This window comes from Lupinus angustifolius, unplaced genomic scaffold (assembly GCF_001865875.1).
Source record: "Lupinus angustifolius cultivar Tanjil unplaced genomic scaffold, LupAngTanjil_v1.0 Scaffold_85_6, whole genome shotgun sequence".
In the NCBI taxonomy this organism is placed as follows: domain Eukaryota; kingdom Viridiplantae; phylum Streptophyta; class Magnoliopsida; order Fabales; family Fabaceae; genus Lupinus; species Lupinus angustifolius.
In genome coordinates this window covers 1-20,110 of record NW_017724213.1, presented here as the reverse complement: position 1 = coordinate 20,110, position 20,110 = coordinate 1, and the positions used below count along the sequence as shown (strand labels likewise).

The 20,110-nt window shown below is 33.6% G+C and overlaps 1 protein-coding gene across 1 annotated transcript; it reads left to right on the top strand.

The window, feature by feature from the left end:
* The first annotated feature begins 815 nt into the window (after positions 1-815).
* Positions 816-12,062, top strand: LOC109339621 (probable acyl-activating enzyme 16, chloroplastic). The gene is made up of 18 exons (XM_019577083.1): positions 816-1,064; positions 1,727-1,918; positions 3,596-3,710; positions 4,362-4,449; positions 4,939-5,144; positions 5,345-5,463; positions 6,146-6,295; positions 6,402-6,469; positions 6,861-6,966; positions 7,384-7,542; positions 8,607-8,660; positions 8,743-8,823; positions 9,074-9,211; positions 9,568-9,727; positions 10,130-10,209; positions 10,317-10,462; positions 11,663-11,720; positions 11,804-12,062. The coding sequence occupies exons 1-18, from the start codon at positions 894-896 to the stop codon at positions 11,894-11,896; spliced, it is 2,184 nt and encodes a 727-aa protein (XP_019432628.1). The 5' UTR covers positions 816-893; the 3' UTR covers positions 11,897-12,062.
* The last annotated feature ends 8,048 nt before the right edge of the window (positions 12,063-20,110 follow it).

Here is a 20,110-nt window from a genome sequence, read left to right as displayed (position 1 = left end):
CAAATAATAAATGATACAATAATAATATATAAACACGATAAGCATAGAAGGAGCACATCAGTGAGATATATTAAATGGAATTCTAATACCCTATTTTTCTAAAAATAACTATTTAAAAGTGGTGTATTGATATTATAAAGAGTTTTAATTTATACTAATATCCACTCATATATTAAAATGATGACAAATATATAGCGTATGGATAAAACTCCTTTAAATAATCCAATAAAACTCTATGTGTTACTTACTTATTGTGATTGGTAAAAAAATGTATTTGTTAAAAGTTAATAAATAAATATTTTTTTGATAAATAATAAATAAATGATGGTATGATATATTTTATGAGACATAAGATGTACTATCTATATAAAAGCCAAAAAATGATCCTATTTTATATTTTTATAGGGTATTAAACAACGATATTTTTGTAACAAGTTTGTAAATTTCAATAATCTGGACATTTCAACAAACATGATCAATACCGATTATAATATAATTTAAGCCACTCCAAGAACCTTAATATATCCATATTTGCAAGGCACATAAACTGGAATTTAGAAGCTATGATTTCAATTTCCTATATTTGTTGTCTTTAATGGACCGATCCATGTTTTCAATCCTATCCTTCTCAATATTATATTATAGTGTCATATAATTTAAACAATTCAGACTAACCTTCAAATAAAATAGATCATTATGTGAGATTCTATTATTACTCGGGATAGGATTGTTTGTGTCCTTAACTAGACCACCAAACAAAACGGCACTTAAAAAATGAAAGTCCATGAATAGGTCCCACACTTTGTCTCTATTCTATAACTAGGCACTTCTATGTCTTTGTATAATCACTTATTTACCACAATCTTTGTTTTGGTTGTGTTGCTAATAATCGAATGATGAGTATTCCTATCACATTCAACCATGTTTGCACCTTCTCTCATTATTCTTCTGATCATGCACTTCCTATGTTCCTCACAAGGATCAAAGTTTCTAGCACCAAATGGGGTTGTGGCCGTGTCTCATCTTCTAAACTCTCTCATTTTCGTGTGTCTTGTCACTCCAAGGTAATTCTTTAATACCCTTTCATGTTCTTATTTGTAAAGTTACATTTTTTGGTGTGAAAAATTCATTTAGAAATTGATCTGGTCCTCCTTTCAAACAATCACTCGCTTTTTATCCATAATTTGTTTCATGTTTTAACATGGAAGAATGAAGGAAGCATTAGCTAATATAGATTTAGAAAAAGTATGAGTTTGACTCTAAGCTGAGCAATTAAAGGTGTATCTACTCTCACATCATTTACTGTATCATGATTATGACGCACTAACACTTTATTAAATCAAGGGTGATTGCATCTTGTTCACTACAAAAGAATCTGATGATATATAATTCTTGTTGAACATCAAAATAGAGACATTTGATGTTTATTTTTCAAAATGTCTATATACAGAGAACATAAAAAGTATATTTTTTTGGTCTTCCTTGGTGCGTGACCGCTCTTCCCAACAAGTGTTGCTCTGAAACAAACCGTTGACCTTTTGTTTTTTATGAGATCTAGCAGGACCTTACACCACTAGACCAACGCCTGAATGTTAAAAACTTAATCTTTAGATAAGATGCCTTAAATATACACATGGAAAGTGTGTCTAGAGGGTGCTAAGTATCAATACTATATTGGTTATAATACTTTTGTTATTTTCTTCTCACCACAAACTTATGCATGTAGACAGAGACAGTACAGAGAAGAAGGTGTTCCCCTTTTCTAGAAAGTTCACTACCTTTTGGTAATGGTTCTGTGGCCTCAGATGAGTGGAAAGCAGTTCCTGATATTTGGAGATCTTCTGCGGAGAAGTATGGTGATAAAATAGCCCTAGTAGATCCATATCATGATCCTCCTACAACTATGACATATAAAGAGGTATTTTTTCCTCCTTGGTCTTGTATCTTTTTGTTAAGTCACAGACACTAAAATGTTTTAGAAGCTTTTATGGCTTCATGTGTGTAATATGGTGGCTATATGTACTAATTGTAACCTATGATGCATGAATACGATGATCAAGGTTATGTGATACTACAAATGGATATGACTTTTGTTAAAAAGACTAAGATAGAAGTATGATAGGATATAGGGCCGTTGCTGCCTCATGGAAATTGAGGCAACCGCTTAGGTCCCTTGGTCACCTAAGGGTAGCCTAGTGCATGAGACCCTCACCTAATGATTATGAGGAGGGTAGATGTATACATCCTTACCCTCATGAACTATTTCTAGGATTTAAACCATCGGGTCACATGACAAACAATTTTATTGTTGCGCTGAGCTGACCCTATAGAATTTTATAGAAAGTTATTGATAGTAATTATGATTGTTGCATGCATTGCTTTTGAAAGCGATGTTGTAATTACAAGGGTATATAAAAGAAGGCAGAAGCATCAAGAGAATAAGGGTAAATTAGTCACAACCATATAAGATGCGGATAAGAAAAGGAGAGAGCTGGAATTTCAAGTGGGAGACATGGTGTATCTTAAGGCACAACCATATAAAATGCGGTCCCTAACTCAGAAGATGGATGAGAAGTTAAGTCCACGGTTTTATGGCCCTTTCACAATTGTGGAGCGCATTGGTGCAGTGGCGTACAGACTGCAGCTTCCGGAGTACTCACAGGTTCACCCCGTGTTTCATGTATCTCAGCTCAAAACAGCCCCTCCGACTACTGCACCGTGTCAGCAACTGCCTGCTGGATTAACTGAGGACTAGGAGTTACAAGTGAGGCCAGAAAAAGTCTTGGCATGCCGTAAATTGTTGAGTGGTCATATGGAGGTTTTACTCAAGTGGATTGCTTTGCCAGAACATGACAACACTTGGGAGGATTATGCACTTATCCAATATACTTTCCCTGATTTCCACCTTGAGGACAAGTTATTACTCGTTGGGGAGGGTATTGATGGATCTCCTATTACAAGGGTATATAAAAGAAGGCAGAAGCATCAAGAGAATAAGGGTAAATTAGTCAGAAAAGGAAAAGAGTTTGTTACACATGACTCTAACTAACATGACACATGGTAAGGTGTGAGGAGGAGAGAAGATTCGGAAAGAAGGTGAATAAAGAGGAGGAGAAGACTACGTGAATGTAGGTATCATTTTGGGAATTGTGGGGTGACTCTTGTCACAGGATAGAGAGAATCATCATTTACTGTTTTCTGTTTTTCCTTTACTGCAATGCAAATATTGTCCAGGATACACTCTTGTTTCTAGCATACTTTAATATACTGTTTTTCTGCACTATTCTATCTCAGTTCTTTTCTATTTTACCTCTATCTGTTTTCTGGTTCCTATCAGCCTGAAAGTAGATTTCGCCTAAAGCCCCTGGACACGACTCTTTTAGGATCTGGTTTACTACACACAGATATATATATCTATATATATCATTTCATAGAACATAAAAATATAGGAAAGCATCATAACATCTCACAAGCAAAAAACAATAATTGGACCACTTTATCATTAAATCTTATAGTCTCAATGCTCACTACACAATAAGTTGCTAAAGTGTTTCTTTATATCTTTCTTACACTTTGTTTTGCTTCATATTTTCAGTTAGAACAGATGATTTTGGACTTCGCAGAGGGCTTGAGAGTTATTGGAGTAAGACCAGATGAGAATCTTGCACTTTTTGCAGATAATTCATGTCGTTGGCTTGTAGCAGATCAAGGTGTGCAGAACTTCATATTATTTATGACTTCTTAACCTAAAAGATCGGAGTTGATTTTTTCTTTCTCACTTTCAGTGCATCAAGTCTAGGAAATTTCCATTTGCATAAACCTTGTGCGCACTAACTTTTCAACAAAAATAATAATCATAAAACATGGCTTTAAGTCTTTAAAAATACATCAATAACTTTTGCAAAATATATGTTAGCCTTTTCAAACTATATTTAAATTTTATTATTATAAATGTGAAGGAAGTGTTACTAACATAGGAACATGTTCTTGTTAAACAGGGTGACTATGTCTTGTGTAAGTTGCTTGTACTTTCAGCATAAGATATGGTAAACCTATTACTTATGCATAGTCCATGCTTCTAGCTTGAAGGGCTATTGCATCACAGGGCATGTTAAATATATAAAAATGTTCATGTACCTTTGCCCAACAGCTTAAACTTTTGGGACAGTTGGTTCTTGACACTGTTGGTGTCAATTAGTTCACATTACAAATATGTTTTAATCCTTGAAAAGTCACATATAATGGTGTCAAGTCTTTCCGCATTTGATACATGCATTACGATCCACAATTATACACACTTGTAGTATTTATCTACTACAATAATGTTTTTCAATCACATTGATGCTATATTTTTAGTTTAGGCATGATGGCAAGTGGAGTAGTCAATGTGGTAAGAGGTTCAAGGTCATCAGCTGAAGAGTTATTGCAAATATATAACCACTCAGAAAGGTTTGATACATACTTCAATTCCAACAGATTGTATCTTGTGTAAAGTTCAACTTCATGATTGCTTCCACACTTTAATCTACAATGTGATTACTTCCAAACTTAATTTACAGATACCTCTTAATATAAAACAGATAGTGAGTAAAATGGGCCAGAGGAAGAAAATTGGTTTAGTTAGTAATATCTCTTGTTCCAGAGCACATATAATTTAGAATTTAAGGAAGAATTGTCAGCATTTGTGTTAAAATAAGAAAAAAGGCTTTAGCCTGAAGATATAATAGTGTTTAATAATTGCAACAGAGTTGTGTTTGTTAATAATTGCAACAGAACTGTGACTATGATTGTGTGTTTTAAATTAATAGCTAACAAGTAACAACTCTTAATAACTTGTCCAAAATCCGATAATTTTTTTAGCAAACTTTTTTCCTTTTCAAAATGCTCAATCTTCATTCATGACTCTAGACTTTGCTGACTTCTGCTGTTGCTATTCAGTGTTGCACTAGCCGTGGATAATCCTGATATGTTTAATCAGATTGCAAAAGCATTCTATTCGAAGACTTGCATGAGATTCATTATTTTGCTCTGGGGAGAAAAATCAGACTTGGTTGGTGAACAAAACATGGAGGTGCCAGTCTTTAGTTTCACAGAAGTCATAGATTTGGGACGAGAGAGTCGCATGGCATTGTCTGATGCACATAGTACATAATATACTCTTCCTCTACGAACTTAGATTACACATATACTTAAGAATTATGTTTAGTCCAAATCTTATTTTTCATTATTTATTTATTTTTGAAAAGAGACAACACATTTCTCTTAATCATCAAAAGGGGTAGTTTTCACCCTCTATACTTACCTGATAAGGCGTTGTGCTACTTGTCTACCTTTTATATTGCAGAGCAGCATTATGTATATGAAGCAATAAAATCTGATGACGTTGCTACTCTTGTATACACAAGTGGAACAACTGGAAATCCGAAAGGTGTTATGCTTACCCATGGGAATCTTCTGCATCAGGTCGATTACAAATCTTTTATAAAATGTATCGTTTCAACGGTACTTTCACAAGGACTGTGTTGATCATGACTATCCTTTTTTATTTTAATTTATGAAATGGTTCTGTAATGTGCTTGGAGTTTTGTTAAAGTTTTCTGAAAATGGTTTCAGAAGCTTTATTCCATGTTATGATTATGCTTACCCTTTAAAGGCACTTTGAGGGTAATCTCTATCTAACACTCCTTATGTACATCTTAAAAGTTCCCAATGACACTTTGGCTTGACTTGTGACCGAGGTCATGGGTTCAAGCCTCTTCACTTGTAAGGGTAAGACTGCGTATATCTACCCTCCACATATTCCGTTAGGTGGGAGCCTCGTGCACTAACTTGTACTTTTTTCCTTCCAATCACAAGCATTAGAAGACAAAAAAGTCATGAAAGATCTGTGGGACAATGAGAGAAATTGACTAGTGCTAGTTCCCTTGTTTAGTGACACTAGGTTGGGATGAGTGGTCTACACATATGTCTAATGTAAAATGCCACATTTGTCTTGCTATTTTTGACGATGCGGGTATAAGGGAAAGATAGTCCTTGAAAACGTGAGCCTTATGCTACAAGTCACCTTTCAATTGATTTCAGTTCAAGATAATTCTTGCCTTTTAACTTACCATTGATGTTGTATCATTTGTTAATAAATTTTTAGATTAAAAACTTATGGGACATTGTACCTGCTGAAGTTGGAGATAGATTTCTGAGCATGCTGCCACCTTGGCATGCATATGAAAGAGCTTGTGAATATTTCATTTTCTCACGCGGTACTGAGCAAGTATACACAACTGTGAGAAACCTGAAGGTATTATTATTTGACCACATGTTTCAAATATTATGAAAATGTGCTTTCTAAAACAGTTATAGTGTGACTTCAATCTTAGTGGTTAATTTTTTTATTTTGTTTCTAGGATGATTTGGGACGTTATCAACCACATTACCTCATTTCTGTTCCTTTAGTATTTGAAACATTATACAGGTAAATCCTCTTAAAGGAATCATATGAACACACATCGAACTATTGATATAACATATTTAAAGTAGAAACTTGAATTTCTTTTTTTGTATATGAAATATGGTGTATTTCATCAATGTCAATACCATTCCTTTGTATGATGTATAAACTATGCTTTTAACTAATGTTTTGAGGTGAGTGAGATATATGAATTTCAGAAATTGGTAGCATGACATGATTTAAGGTTTTATTGTTGTGTTTCTTAAATTTTAACAACGTCATTTTGACAAAGTAGTCTTGTTGGTTTGTGAATTTGTTAAAAACTAGTACCAAATAAAGAACTTCGTGTTCAATGGAACTTCTACGTTTCTGAGGAACATTACTGATATTGTTAGCTTGACTTTTTCCTCGGCAGCGGGATCCAGAAGCAGATATCTACAAGCTCCTTTGTTAGAAAGCTAGTGGCACAAACATTCATAACAGTCAGCTTAGCATACATGGAGTATAAGCGTATTTATGAGGTCAGGTCATCACCTCTTGTGTTTGATAACCGAAGTTTTTAACACGATTATAAGGCCTATTGTGATTCTTCAAGAATCATGGCTCACCCCCTTTTCCCCTTTTTGGATTAAAAACTCCTAATGAATCTTGTTTCTGTCTCCTTTTCATCCGCCATTGTGCTTCATTCATTCCACCTGCACCTTACTAATACTTGTGCGCTATCTAGACGAGTGTTAAAAATTATTTGTTTCATTTTGTTTTATTGAAAAACTTTAATTTTATATCACCAGAACCACTTTTTTCTTCATAATTTTAATAAACTAATATTGCAATACTAACTTAACTTCCAAAAGCTGGCTGAAGGGAGAGGGTTGCCCAAGTTCTTTGTCCATTAACCATCAAATGTGGGACTTAACAAATTCCAATTCTGTTTGTAGGGTAAATGTCTTACAAAGAATAAGCAGCAGCCTTCTTATGTCAATTCAATGTTGGAATGGTTATGGGCAAGAGCTATTGCCGCAATATTGTTGCCAGTTCATCTTCTGGCAAAGAAACTCGTCTACAGTAAAATCCACTCTGCTATCGGAATATCAAAGGTCTTGTGTGTTTTTTTTATTGTTTCAATACCTGCATTCTATGTTTGTCTTTATTTTATTCATTGTCTTATTTAGAGAAGTGCAATACTGTATGTCTCTCCATTGTATCAAAAAATTACCGTCGCCCCTTACCTTGAAAAAGCTTTGGTGAATAAGTGTCTGTTTCTCAGTTGTGTTTCTTCTTCTCATCATTCTTTCTCATTATGAGTTAAGAGTAAGAGAAGATAATAGATTTTTGAACAGGCTTGAGAGTGGAAGCATAGTTAGATGTTAGAACTTGTTCTGGTATGGTATCTGTAAGGTGCTGAATAGTTAGTTGAGTATATCAAGGATAAACTCGGTTGAGCGTATTTTGGATAAGCTATGATCGCAGAATTGTAACTAATGAGATGCAACAGACTTCCATATAGTGTTTTGAGATGTAACTTAAAATCAAAGTAAATAAATTTCAGATTTTCCCTTGAAACCAAGTACAAAAAAACTTTGGAACAATCAAGCTACAGGTTTTCTGCAGTTATGCTATTCTGATTGCCCTATAAAAAGTATCATGATCAGCCTTTTGGCCAAGGGCTAGTGTTCTCCCCTCTTTCTCTTTCTGGTGCCTCATGGGCAATACTAGCCACTGTGGTGGAGGTCTTTTCGGGCCGCAAGAGTAATTGAAGTAACAAACGTATTATTTAGACGATGGTTTCATCTGTTTAGTATGGTCCCCTTGGTTAGATAAAATAGGAGAATTTTGAAACAAGGAGTTCATGCAATTGAAAACCACAAGCATGGTTTCCTTTTCAAAACTTTGCATTAATTCTAGCTTTGCAAAAGAATAAGACACCCTTGCTGCGTAGATGTTGGGGGGTTTTAGTTTCTTACATCTTTTTCACTCCCCCCTCATTTTTGGTTATATTGTAGTTGTTGTATTCTTTCTTTCACCTTTCTTGGGGTTGGCCTTTGGTCCATCTCCCCGGGTTTAGTAACATATATAATTCATCTGAATTTTGCACTATATTGTTGCATTATGATTTTGGAAATTGAGCTCATGACAATGTATACTTTCTGGTACTCTGCAGGCTGGAATAAGTGGTGGTGGTAGTTTGCCTTGGCAGGTCGATAAATTTTTTGAGGTGTGATGCTCCACCGAAGTGTAACTTGTAAACATTTTTTTCTGGAAACCTTTTCACATTGGTGCTCTTTTATAACATGCAGGCAATTGGTGTGAACGTGCAGAATGGATATGGTTTAACAGAAACTTCACCGGTCACTGCTGCTCGAAGTCTTAGATGTAATGTAAGCAATATATCAATTGCATATAAATACTGCCTGTATATACCAGTATGTGTGTTAGTGTAAACTTGCATAAAAATGGTTTGTAATCAAAATCTTAAACTCCAAAAATGCTCACTTAATCTGTTAATATCACGCTGTCTACAAAGATCACGACATTCATAGTTACATATCTTCTTTTGATTAGTTTGTAATTTGAGTCTGCGAAGAGCGGGGCTTTTACTGAGAATGTTACAGATGCTTTCTTTTGAAGGTTATCGGATCCATCGGGCATCCTGTTGATCATACAGAATTCAAAGTAGTAGATTCTGAAACTGATGAAGTTCTTCCTCCTGGTTCAAAGGGTATTTTGAAAGTCAGGGGCCCACAAGTTATGAAAGGATACTACAAGGTGATTTGCTTTACCAAAGTTAGAGCACTTTTTGTTTCTTACTCGTTTGTGCGCATCCTACTGAGAGTTAAGCCAACACTCATTTGAGAGATTCATATATACTCTAGGAGAATTATACATGTCTAATGAAAATATTACGCTTGCTACCGTCACGTGTAACATACATTCCATTAAATCAAATATAAAATATTATTAAAGCATATCTGAACAATTAAAAAACTGGCACTAGAGTTGCAATTTTATCATGAAAACCAAACATCTTTTCCATGATATTCCAGCAACCACCATGCACATCATGCAATGTTGATGTCTTCTGGATGCAGTTGTGATGCTTACATGTCTTATTCTTGTTTTAGAATCCTTCAGCTACAAATCTGGCCATAGACGGGGACGGCTGGCTGAATACTGGTGATATAGGGTGGATTGTTCCCCACCATTCAACTGGCCGAAGTCGTAAATCTGGTGGTGTGATTGTTGTGGATGGCCGTGCTAAAGATACTATTGTGCTTTCGACAGGTATAATAGAAGTTTCCACACAATGTAATCATTTTAGCTTTGTATCCTACAAGTTATGTCTCTACCCTTAGAAATGATATACTTTTTATATGGACAAAGTTTTGGAGATATTAGAAAGTTCTTCACCGTTTGATTTCTTTAGGCTCCTAGAACTTAATTTGATGTTTTGTTAACATAATATATGATGATTAAAAGATTCCAAAGTTTCAGGTTTTTTTAATTGAGTATTAAAGAAAGTCAGAAAATACTGTTTGTGATTTACTTTGCTGTATGCCTTTCTTGTATCTACATACAATTTACAACTTGACACTAAGCAACTTCTTTCTCTGCACAAAAGTCTGATAACCATTACTTTCTACTTCCCCTTATGTAAGTACTAACTAATCTTTTTAATAAGAGAAGGCGAAAATGTTGAACCGGCCGAACTTGAAGAAGCTGCCATGAGGAGCAGCCTAATTCAACAAATTGTTGTTGTTGGCCAGGTGAACTCTTGATTTGTTACAAGTCTTATAGCTCAAGTTTTATATATTAACTGTATGTCAGATAGTACAAAATGGCTTTACTTATTCGAGATAATTTTCACATATAGGATAAGCGACGATTAGGAGCGGTAATCGTTCCAAACAAGGAAGAAGTTTTGAAGGTAGCAAGGGAGTTGTCAATTATAGATTCCAACAGTTCAGAAGTTAGTGAGGAAAAGGTGACCAGCCTAATATATAAAGAATTAAATACTTGGTAAGACTTGTCTCACTTCCGTTTCTTTTATTGAATGTCCGAAATTTTTTATGCCTTTCATGATATCTCTGGTATGTTTGTGGTTTTTCTGTTTCTGAGTAAGGATAATGTTTGTCTTATAATGATTAATTAGATTTTTCTTAAAATTTATGAGAATGGAATCGAGTAAATAAATTTACTCTATAGGCGGTCAAGTTCCTGGAAACAGTCTCTTCTCTTGCGAGAATAAGGCTATATAAATATCTACCTTCCCAGACTCTACTACCTGAGAGTTTCGTGCAGTGTCCATCCTTATTTTTATAGCAAGTCAAGTTGTTTTAAGATTGAAACTAAATTCATTGTCAAAGGTCACTAAATGGTAAACAAATCAAACATTGTATTTGAGAATTAAAATCTACCTTGGGCACTCTTATTTGCTTGCACTTGTAAATCCTTATGCATGATGTTGTGACTTATGAAAGAGAAGGAAATTACATTAGTAAAATTATAGTAAAAGGTAGAGTGGGCTTGTACAATATCCATGCTTCAAACTCAAAGGGTTCTTGATGGGTGTGTTGGATAGATATAAAACAATTATAAGCATTAACCTAAAAACTTAAGATTTTGTTAAAGTTGGTTCTTGATACTAATTGTTACTCTCTCCATCCCTAATTACAAGACATATTTTTCTAATTTACACAAATTAATAAAAGATGGTAAAAGTAGTTATGACAAAAAACATGTTAGTATTCCGAATTACTCTTCCATTCATTATTATGGAATCCGGAAGGAGTAATAACTAATAAGTATAGTTTAACTATTGGTACTATGAAGGGTATCCCTTCACTCTATGAGTAAGGAACTAATCCTTTTTAGGGTGTGTGACTACCCCTCTCAACATTTGTTGCTTCCAGGAATTGAACTCTTAATCTGTAGGTTTTTCTGGGGATCTAGGAGGTCCTTACAGCACTAGACCAACACATTGTTGGTAGTATAGTATAATCATTAGGGATATATTTGGTATGACTCATTTAATACTACCTAGATATTATAAAATAACTTACATTTATTTAAGATTAAGCAAACCTTATACTTAGGTGCGTATGGAGTAACATATTCTTCAAGGAAAAGCCAAAACATGTTTCTTAATTGAAAGCAAAAGGTACAATGTTATGTTTCTTATGCTCTTTCATCACTCTTCCTACCTTATTTTTTGTGTAGGATGTCAGAATCTTCCTTTCAAATTGGACCAATTCTTCTTGTAAAGGATCCCTTCACAGTAAGATTTGGAATTACAACCATTGATAATATCTTTATGCTGCATAATTGACATGTTTGGCTAATCATTTTCTTGGATTACAGATTGATAATGGACTAATGACACCAACCATGAAAATTCGAAGGGATAAAGTTGTGACTCAATACAGGGATCAAATAGACAATCTATTCAAGTAAACAACCATGTGTCAATTGTATCATATATTCATATAAGGAGAAGAGAGCTTAGACACTATGTGATGTTAAAAAAAGTGACAAAGTCCTAATTAATGGGACAACCCTTTTATTGTTGTATCAGTACCTAAGCAAATGAGATAACTAAATTCAAACATTTTCTGATATTTTTTGGGTATAGGTAATGGTATCCCATAACCATAAGGAACCTATATCTTTTGGGGGGTGTCCCTCTTACCAAGTCCCTCTTAACAAGTGTTACTCTTAGAAATATATTTTGATATTTATGTGCATGAAATTAAAGTGCAGATAGAATAAGAGAAAAATATGTATAATAATGTAAGAGTTTTTACATTGTCATTGCATCATCCACCATTCATTTTCAATTATCATTGACTTCTATAAAAAAGTAATTCAAGTGAAAGGTATATGATGTATTGACTGTATATAAATTTTTACACAGAGAGTGTGTAAATATGAATAAAGGAAGAAAGTAATTTAGGAAGTGCTTTCAAATTCCAATCTTAATTACAGTAGTAATGTTTATGGGTAAAAAATTTCAATAGCTAGTTTTGTACAATTTAGTCAATATGTTGTGACTGCTCTTAAATCTTAATATTCTCCTTTGATTAGGATCACTGATGTGACAAGTACCTCTTCCTTCAAAATGTTAAGAACAAGTCCTACCAACTAACCTACAGAAATCTATAGGGCTATTGAGGAACTGGTTTTTTGGCCACTTAAACAAGAGACTTGTATAATTTTTTTATGTGTTTAGAAAGTAAAAACTGCTTTAAAAACATGTTTGATTTTACAATACTATATTATACTTCCTCTATCATATTCTAATAGTCATTTTAGCATGACACTTTGTTTGATGCAATAAGGAAAAAAAACAGTTAATAATCCTAAACTGAACGAGTTTAATATCTATCTTCTTGTAAAGTTTTATGCGGTTAGTAGATTATGATCACCCACCATTCATAATGTGTACTAATAATATCTAAAGGTTAGTGATAGTTAATACATAACCATGAATAATACATTAACAATGTAAAAACTCTTATATATACATATTAAACTCAAAGTGAAAAATAGTATGAAAACTTTAAAATGGGAATGTGAGAATTAAGATGGATGGAGTAAGTATAAACTATAAATGTATACAGTGTTTTAAATTACACTTTATAAGTATAATTGTGGTTGCCATATTGCAATTTAGGGTGTGTCTATATATACAACATCATGACTATAATCAGCCGCATTTCCGAGTAAACTTAATTTCGACAATATTGCAATTTAAAAGAGTGAATGTGTATTATTACTTATAGATTTAAGTTGTTACATAGGAACTTTCTGCTTATCATAAGAAGTCCAAAACTAGACTAGTCTGCCATAGTTCCTGTGACTGTATGCTAGCAACAAAGGTTATCATTTCATGTGACTTGTATGTATGTAAATCAGTGCAAGACAAGACATTTATACATGCTGTCCTCTACTTCTTCATTCATCATCATCATCATCATATTCTTCTTGATTTCAAGACAAAGCTTGTGAAATAAGTAATTAATAAAATAAAGATATGGCTACTGATGTTGTAGTGATTGAGCATGGTGAGGTGAGAGAAAAGGTGGTGAACCAAAGAAACAGACATGAGTGCTGCAAATCAGGGCCTGGTTATGCTACCCCAATGGAGGCCATATCTGGTCCCAGAGAGACTCTTCTTTATGTCACTGCTATTTTTACTCAGGTATGTACCTTCCTTTTTATTGTTGCATGTTTCACTGAGTCTAAAAATGCCACTTCAGGTAGATAAGCATATTAGGCAGAGAGAGAATGATGGGTTTCTCACTTTGTCACAAAATATTTGAGCAGCTGAAGATACTGAGTTATGTTTTTGTCTGACAAGGAAAATGTTCATTTCACTGTTTTTTTGTCACATCACTTTGTATACTTAAATTCTATCATTTTTAATCTACTCTTCCTTATTTCCAATATAAAAGTTTCTTGATCAATGATAATAAAGTATTAAAGGCAATTTTGTAAATTAGTTAATATCATCACTCTTATAAAGCTTTTTATAAATTTTAAAAGAAGGTATGGTATGGTATGACATAATATAATATGATGATGGGTAAAATTAGCATCTTATTGTAGAATATCTATTTCAAGTTGTCTAGTGCTATGATTATGAATGGAGGATTGATGCAATTCAAACCATCTCTCTTGGTTAAAAAATGTGTGGTTTGGTGATTTTATTTGTTGAAAAAAAATGTATGCAGCGGTGTAAAAGTTTTATACATGGATCCACCATTCATTTATGGGTGGATATAATACAGGAATAGGAAGAGAGAAACCTGATTATCTGGCCACATGTAGATCCAATGTCTCCAACTTATTCAAAAGTTATCCATAGGCTACCTGCACTTTATTTAGGTGATGAACTGCATCATACTGGATGGAATGCATGCAGTTCTTGTGTAAGATATTAATTTGTTTGCTTTGAAGTAGCAGCATCAATATAGAGGAGAGTAATAATCCTACCTTGATAACCAAAAATATTAATCCTACCTTCATTCATGAAGTCGAATATTTACCTTAAACAATGTCCTAAGGCACTTGTTAATATTTCTCAAGAAAATGGTTATGCCTCCTTTCCTAATTAATTGACTTTTAAGGTTTTGCACTAAGATAGGAATTGCATTAAATAACATTAACTGGTACATCATCCATTCATTTATAAGTGTTGTGTTAGGTTGTTTTATTCAAACCAAGGATGTTGGTATTAATTTAGCATGTTGGTATTGTTTTCCTTGTTAGGCCACATGCTGATCATGGTTCAACTATATACTTGTGCTTTGCATTACTTTCATATCTTGCTTATAAGATGGTTTGAGATGTTATTACTGAACTATATTACGTCATATTTCAATTTCTGAACTCATGCTTCATAGTTTTCTGTTTTTCTTGTTACCATGATCCAGGTTGCACCTTAACCTTGTTAAGGGGCAGAACTAGATTAGCTGATTTGGATTCCCCACATCCCTGCTTTCTACAAAAGATTATAGTTTTTTGTTTTGTTTTTGTAAGACTAGGATTGCAACTAAGAGAGGTGAATTAGTTGACTAGAAATTATGACCAGTTTTTCTTCTGCAAAATGAAGAATTAAAGTGCAGCGGATAATATTGCATAAAATAAACAAGAATAAATCAAAGAGGTAAGGGAGAAGAGAGTACACAAGGATTTTATACTGGTTCACCTTCTTGTTCACCGAAGGCTATGTCCAGTACTCTTGCAACACAAGAGATTTTTCACTAAATATTATGAGTTGTAATTACAATATCTTACCTCGAGATCTCTATGCTTACACACTCACTAATACTTATCACATTTGAAAACACCTTTCCAAGTAACTCTATGCCCTTTCTATTCACACCCCGTGAAAGAAAGTAATTACAATGAATGAATAATTTGAATGATGGCTTGAATTGCCTTTACAAGTATCAAATATAATAACACTTGCATACTTAGTAAATAATGATCTTTTAAGTTTACAAAACTTTGAAACACTTTACTTTAAGCAACTCAGAAAAATAGCTTTGAAAATTTGAGTTCAAGTTGCTAGAAGTTCATAAAACTATTTCAGAAAAGTGTAGGAAAGTTGTGAGAAAAGTGTGAAAGAATTATGAAAGAGTTGTTCAAAGAGTTGTTTTCATTGTGAGTTCTAAGGCCTTTAAATAGCCTTTCCAATCAGTCATCGTGTCTTTATGAAAGTTTAGGAATTGTTTGGAATGAAAGCATTTCGTTTGTGATGAAAATCCTTGAGTTTCAAATCTGAAAAACTGATATAGCAGCTCTCAGTAACCGATTACATCAAGTGGGTAATCGGCTACCCAAACATGACATTTTGAAAAATTACATTGAGTAATCGGTTACTCAAACTCTCTGTCCAATAGGGAGTTTAAAATTCACTTAGAGTAATCGGTTACTCAAATTTGAGTAATCAGTTACTCCAATTTAAATATTGTTGGATAACTTATTCTCACTCATGTAACATGTTACTCAAATTTCAGTAACTTGTTGCACATTATTTTGAAAATGTTTCCATTTAAAACTTGAAGTGTTTCAATTTCTTTTAAAATATTTTCATTACTACTTTAGTATATTAAAGAGTATATGATAGAAGTACCTATTTAGACTTAGACTAATTTTTTTGAAGCTTTAATCTTCTTGGTGTTCATAAGTAATCTTTCTCTTCTTCTTTTTGGTGATGTTGGTGTCTTCATCAAAACCTTGCCAAAGTCAGGAGCAAAAACTTTCTTCACAATCTCCCCCTTTTTGATGATGACAAACCAAGATCTTTTGACAGTATAGTTTTCTTGAGAGCAGCATACTTTGAGATATGTTGAAGTTTGACTTGAGTATGCTCCCCTATCTTGTATGCTCCTCTTTTCATATGGAGTTATGTGTCTGAAATGTTTTAAACAGAAAATATACTCTCCCAACTTTTCTCCCCCTTTTGACTTTATCAAAAAGTAGGAAAGTAAAGAGTTTCCAGCACAATATATATAGCATACATACACTTATATAATCAAGATATATCAATATAATATCATATACTCGTGTATAAATCAAGATATAGATAAGCAAATATTGCAATGCATAAATAAGATGTTTCAAACATATATCCAGGAATGGAACAATAAAGCATAAAACACCATAAAGTAACTTGTCCAGGAATATACAGCAATAACTTAAAAATAATAAATAAGCAGAATTAAAAAATTTGTCCGAATTTTGAAAATAATACAACCAGAAAATCCTAACAACAGATATTCTAAGACTCAGGTTCCGAATTGTCTTCACTAATATCCATGTTATCCATCCTAGAGGAGAGGCAATGAAGTTCATATTGGATTTGTTGATTCTGAGAGTCGGGAGCATCCATCCGGTTAGTGATGTAGAGAGAAAACAACTCATCCATAATCATTTGGTTCGTAGGCATGACAACAGATGAAGACGATTGAGCATGAAACTCAGACGGTTGTGGTTCAGGAGGGTTAGGAGCTTCAGGTTCAGATGGTTCAGCAGCAACAGTCGGCTTGTCGGTTCTATGTTTGTAGGTGCGGGTTCGAGGGTCTTGGGTGAAACCCATTTTGTGGATTACTTTCACATCAATTTGGCTTTCTCGAAGATTCAGAGACACCTTTATTTCACCATTTGTAGAAACACTAGATTGCATATGGCAAAGGACTTTGAGTACCTCTAACAGTCCACAATTATTTCATTATCATTAGAGTCTAATTGATTTTGATGTTAAACTTTAAAGCATACATCAATTGGAGTTCTATGTCACTTATTTGAGAATGATTTGAAAATTTTGGTAAGATGACATAGCTCAAAAAATAGTCAAGCAAACGGTCCTCAAGCTTGAGATATCCAACAGATAGGATGTCTCGGTTTTTTACGGTCTCGCCAAAGCCCTGTTGCTTACGCATTTCTATTTCCCTTTTTGAAAGTCTACATAAAGTATGATAAAAATCCTCCCGATCATAATTATCCCATTTACACACAAGGTCGTAGCTCGTTATGCTACATTGATAGAGTATGTTACATAACAATGAACTAAAAGTTTTAAGATCCAAAACAATGTTTTTTCCTTTGACATAGGAAGTAAGACGATTTTTTTGAAAGTTCAAATTACAGTAAAATACCCGCACAAGTTCTGGATAAATTTCATTTGTCTCACAAAAAAAATAAAAAAGGTTTTGTTGACGTAAAAGATAAGGGAAAAGAAAATCTTCAAATTCAAAATTTCCAACCTTACCGAATTTTGGAGTGAAAATGATGCGTCCATGAAAGTGTTCTTCAAACATTTTGCATTGTTCCTTATTAACTAGAAGCCTTGCCAAATCTAGAGGTTTGGACTCCATAGAAGTAGTTCCTTGCCTCTTTTGAGTCGTGGAGGTGCGTTGCTTCTTGGTTTTTGAAGAGGAAGCCATGGATTTTCGGTTTTGAGGATATGGAGATTTGGGATTTTTTTATTTAGGTTACTAAATACGAAAATGAAGGTTTAGAAGTGTTTAGGAGTGAAAATGTGATAAGAATAGACACAAAAATCACTTAAAACGGATCAAAAACGAAGATTTTAGGGTTTTAGAGGGTTGAGTAGTAGAGAACACGAGTTGAGTGAGGAAGATGAGTTTGAAAAAAATGCAAAAAAATACATATATAACAGTACAGAGTAATCGGTTACTCAAAAAAATAAATCAAAACAGCAACTCAGAGTAATCGATTACTCACTTTGGGTAATCCGTTACTGAAACATGTTGTTCAACCCTGTAATCGGTTATTCTCCAGTGTAATCGATTACTCACCCCATAAAAACTTATTTTTAGGCAAAGTTAAGCTATGAAAATGATTTTTAACCCAAAAATTGAATTTTTAAACATAAATAAACACATTTAAGTTCAAGTAGGCATGAAATAAATATAATGAAGCATACATATAGTCATATATAAGCATTTAAGATAAATATGCNTCGTCTAATTTTATAGAAAGGTTCTTTTGCCAAAGGTTTAGAGAATATATCTGCTACTTGGTTATGAGTATCAACAAATTCTACAGACACATCATTCTTTTGGACATGGTCCCTAAGGAAGTGATGCCTTATATCAATGTGTTTGATTCTTGAATGCTTAACCAGATTCTTTGTGAGGTTTATTGCACTAGTATTGTCACACTTTAGAGGAGTGCAACCCAAATCTAAACCATAATCTCGTAATTGTTGCTTAAGCCACAACACTTGGGTGCAACAACTACCTGCTGCAATATATTCAGCTTCAGCAGTGCTTAGGGCTACATATGTTTGTTTCTTACATGACCAAGAAACTAAAACATTCTCTAAAATATGACAAGTACCACTTGTACTTTTTCTCTCAGTTTTGCATCCTGCAAAATATGAATTTGAATATCCAACTCAGTCACATATACTTTCCTTTGGATACCAAAATCCAACATTAGTGGTGCCTTTAAGATATTTCATGATTCTCTTAACAACAACTAAGTGTGATTCTTTTGGTTTGGATTGATAGCAAGCACATAGACATTATCTTAACATCAACTAAGTGTGATTCTTTTGGTTTGGATTGATAGCGAGCATACAGACACACACTAAACATTATATTAGATATACTCGTAGTTAAATATAAAAATGATCCAGTCATACCTCGATAGTTTGATATCTCGATGGATTTTCCTGTTTCATCCGTATCGATGTAAGTTCCAGATCCCATAGGAGTAGCTATTTGCTTGCATCCATCCATGTCAAATCTTTTTAGAAAATCTTTGCAGTATTTGGATTGACTTACAAAAATATCATTGTCAAGCTGTTTGATTTGTAATTCAAGAAAGTAACTTAACTTCCCCATCATAGACATTTCAAACTCTTCATGCATTATATTGCCAAAATCACTACATAACAACTCATTAGTAGAACCGAAAATAATATCATCTACATAAATTTGATCAAGTAAAGTTTGATGATTTATTTTTTTTATGAAGAGAGTAGTGTCGACCTTTCCTTTGTTGAAACCTTTTTTAAGTAGAAATTTAGTTAGACAATCGTACCATGCGCGAGGAGCTTGCTTTAAGCCATAGAGAGCTTTCTTTAATTTGTAGACATAAGAAGGATGTTTGTAATCTTCAAAACCAGTAGGTTGTTCAACAAACACTTCTTCTTGAATGTAGTTGTTGAGGAAATCACTCTTTACATCCATTTGATATAACTAAAAATTCAAAGAGCAAACATATGCAAGTAATAGCCTAAGAGCTACAAGTCTAACAATCGGAGCAAAAGTTTCATCAAAATCGATACCTTCTTCCTGGTTGTATCTTTGGGCTACTAGTCTAGCTTTATTTCTAACTATTATACCATTTTCATCAGATTTATTTCTTAATACCCACCGAGTTCCAACAACATGCCTATTTTTAGGTATGGGAACAAGTTCTCAAACTTCGTTTCTCTTAAACTGGTTTAATTCTTTCTGCATAGCAAGATCTAGTGTTCATCCTCAATTGCTTCATCAATCTTGGAGGGTTCGATTTGAGAGACGAAGGTCATGTTAAGACAAGCTTTATCAAGCATTCATCAGGTTGTTATACCCGTATTTAAATCAGTAATAATATTGTCAATTGGATGGTATCGATGAGTTCTCC